Raw genomic sequence first — 3,585 nt, forward strand, 5'->3', positions numbered from 1 at the left:
ATATACTGCATTGCCTATCAGTGAAATTACATCGTGCAGAGCTTCTACTTGAAGTCAGAGTACAGCTGTATTTGGCACTCCGCGGGTGCAGTGACTGGTTATGGGCATTGCCGTTACGCTCAGATTTGAATACGGCGCACCGCAGTACACTTCGCAATGGTATTTATTCGTTGTGCAGAGGCAAAACGAGAATATTCTCGAGCATTTTGAACTTTTGAATCGTTTCTTCGGAGATATATCAAGGTTACAACAAGCAGCGACCTATTTCCATCGAGACATAACATACGCGCAGGGACAGGGGTTGAAAGAAAGTCTTATATATGAACTGCCTTCACAGACACTATAGAGACTGAGATGCGGTCCGTAGATGCATCGCATGCAATCACACACAACGACTCGGTACGACTGACTGTGCGCAAGCCGCTCACTCTAGTTCTACAACGGGAGGAAGTGGACGTCTCTTGGGGCTTTGGTATACGTAATGGGGTCATATCCTCGGAAATTGAACCGTAAGTACATGTGCGTGTGTGAATGTTTGTTTGTGAATAAACACAGGTACACTGGACCGTGAGTGTGTATATACCACGAGTGTGTATAGTAGGATGTTTTAGGTATAAAATTGATATCTGAGCCGAGGCTCAATATTCAGGATGATTCCTGCAGGTATATCTGAGTTATGTATGAATATATAAGTATTGACTGTTTGTAAATGTCAAGTAGCGTTGTAGTACACAGATAGGGATCGCACACTTGGAATCTCCAGATCTATATATATGTATATTCCAGATATATAAATATATATATATATATTATATATATATTATATATATATATATATATATATATATATATATATATATATATATATATATTATATATATATAATATATATATATATAATATATAATATTATATATATATATATATATACATATACCACGTAGGCCGGTGCGTGTCTTTTCACTTACGTATATAAGTATTTGTAGAGTACAAACATCTATTTAGAGACTCTTTGATGTATATCAATGACTCGAATTATTACCATTCACTTTTTCATGGGTGTGCGGAAGTTCCAGAGTCTCGAATATCCAACCGAAAGCTCATGCTTGTTAGAGGCCACCGGAGTTGTTATAAAGGACCAATTGTTCTGTTTTGTCGGAGGCACGTTCTGCAGTTCGGTTGATTTAATTGGCTCGTGCGGTTATAGCCAGTCCTTTCTTTATGTCAGTCATTTTTTTTCTTTCTCGTAGGTGTATACTCAAGCCCTATATACTCTTTGTGTGCTCAGAGACTCGCCGGCAGCTCTGGCAAACCTACCCCCGGACCACGCTATACTGTCTGTCAATGGGAATGAGGTGATCTGTCTGAGTGACGAGGAGCTTAAAAAAGTGTTACAAAAGGCTGGGCATGAATTACGGGTCAAACTGAGGTATCGGAAGGAATGTGTTCGTAATTGGCTTGTAAGCATATCACTTTATTTATAGAATTGTTTGTTTGAATCTGATAGTTATGAACGATTTTATGTATGTATGGAAGGAATCGTGATTATACCCAGTTTTGTCTTGCAATAATTTAAACACAGTGCTCGTATAGATAAAAACAGATGTATATAGAAGCTATCAGCCTAGTACTGAACTGCTTCTGTCAACATCAGCATACCGTTCATCATACTCTGACTGATGATATACTGCTTATTTGCATTTTCTTTGACAGTGTTCACTGTTGTACATATATGATGCTCGTATCGGGCACTAGCCCCAGTTATGTGTTCCTGGTTTCTCCTTAGTCAAACCAGTCAGATATGCAGTACAATAGATATACACTGCCCTACACAGTACAATAGATATACAATGCCTCACAATACTTTTGATACGTGTTGAAATCGCAGAAGTGAACCATACACCACTCGTGTATGTGTGATGCCACCACATACTTGCGGGTTGAATATATCGTTTGTTGTATGTTCACACCCCAGAGCGGCGCACATGTTTATTATTTGTGATACCTGAGCTAAAAATAGAAAATTACATTTCTTGTGATTTGATTTGACATGAAAGAGCCCAGCTTGAAGTGTAGCGGATTTTCGCTATACAATCACCGTACCTCTCTGGGTGCTGTCGACGCTCTAGGGCAGCCGCAGGCAATGGATTGTGATCTGAGATCTTCAGCGGTGTAGTCTCCACTCTTCGAGACACTAGCGTGCTGTGTATGATGGGGCACTCGGTACACTAGTAGTATATCACACTCGGTACAGTTGCTCAACCTGAATGAAAGCTTCCGCAAGCTGACCTCTTTATACGATTTTCTTTCTAATTGCTATACTGTCGATTTGCTTGATAACACTCCAGGCACGTAACTGTATACCGGGAGTTGCTGCGAAGTGTAGGGCTCTCTCTCAAAAGCAGCAGCAAACGAATGTACGGCATGTTTCCCGTCAACACCGAGAAAAAGGAGATTGTCTCGAAGTTTGAGAAGGTTTGTGACTACGATACTGTTTGCTCTGCACGCGTTAGTCTTCGTAAGTGTGACATGATTGGTGCAAGAGTGTGCTATAATTTTGTATGCTCCCGTGCATATATATATATATATACATATATATTTATATATATGCGATCACGAGCGGTGTAATTGTCTATTAATGTTGATTTATTCGTCACGCGCGAAGGACCCTCATATGTACCGAAACAACTGAGTAAAATAGATGCGTGGGTGGGAATAGCGGCATATTTGTATTTGAATGTCCTCTAAAGGCTTATGTGAGCTGCAAGCCTCATTTTTATCACATCATATGTTGAAATATTGCTTTTGTGGTAAGATACGAACCATCTTCTTTCTATAATATATCTTGAAATATTGCTCTTGTGCGGATTTTAATGGGTGACGGGTGCCTCGTGCTACCAATTCCACATCCTCTGCGAATGAAGTCGCGCTTCATCTCTACCTTCCATCCATATGATATGCGTACGAATAATTAGTTGATATCCGATACTCACTTTAGTTAGCATCTGAGGTGTGATGTGGTGCCGTTTCAACGTAGACAGATCGGAAAAGCAACCAGGGGCATTGATTCATATATATAGAAACCAATCGTGCGGATGGAAACGTATCTACACAGACATGTATGTCATGTACATGCCGCGTAGCCATGAAGTTCTGCATCTTTCACCGATCTCCAATTGTGCCACAGATTTTGGATCCACGGCCAAAGGGGATCAAGGATGATCGAAACTTTCGTGTTCTTAAAGAAGGATATATAGTGAAAGAATTGGAATCAGCCGAGTCATCTTCAGAAGAGTAAAGGTTAGGGAAATATAATTTCTACATTGTGAGCTGCTATTGTTGCGAAATTACTACCTGGGGCTTTTAAGGCAAGAAACGTAACATCTGGGCTCATCAACTTTCAAAAATTAAAGTTACTGCTGATTGTATCACTATGTATGGCCTCTGAGTACTTTAATAGCTATATACATACGTACATACATACATGCATACTTACATACATATATATATATATAAATATATATATATATATATATATATATATATACTAACACAATATATATATAACTAAACACACACACACAC

At 39.2% G+C, this 3,585-nt stretch overlaps 1 protein-coding gene across 1 annotated transcript; it reads left to right on the forward strand.

The window, feature by feature from the left end:
* Positions 1 to 354: 354 nt before the first annotated feature.
* Positions 355 to 3,298, forward strand: SARC_00167 (hypothetical protein; the record flags this gene model as incomplete). The annotated part of the gene is made up of 4 exons (XM_014306160.1): positions 355 to 509; positions 1,289 to 1,429; positions 2,349 to 2,475; positions 3,188 to 3,298. The coding sequence occupies 4 exons, from the start codon at positions 355 to 357 to the stop codon at positions 3,296 to 3,298; spliced, it is 534 nt and encodes a 177-aa protein (XP_014161635.1).
* Between the last annotated feature and the right edge of the window lie 287 nt (positions 3,299 to 3,585).

Source organism: Sphaeroforma arctica (assembly GCF_001186125.1).
Source record: "Sphaeroforma arctica JP610 unplaced genomic scaffold supercont1.4, whole genome shotgun sequence".
Lineage (NCBI taxonomy): Eukaryota > Ichthyosporea > Ichthyophonida > Sphaeroforma > Sphaeroforma arctica.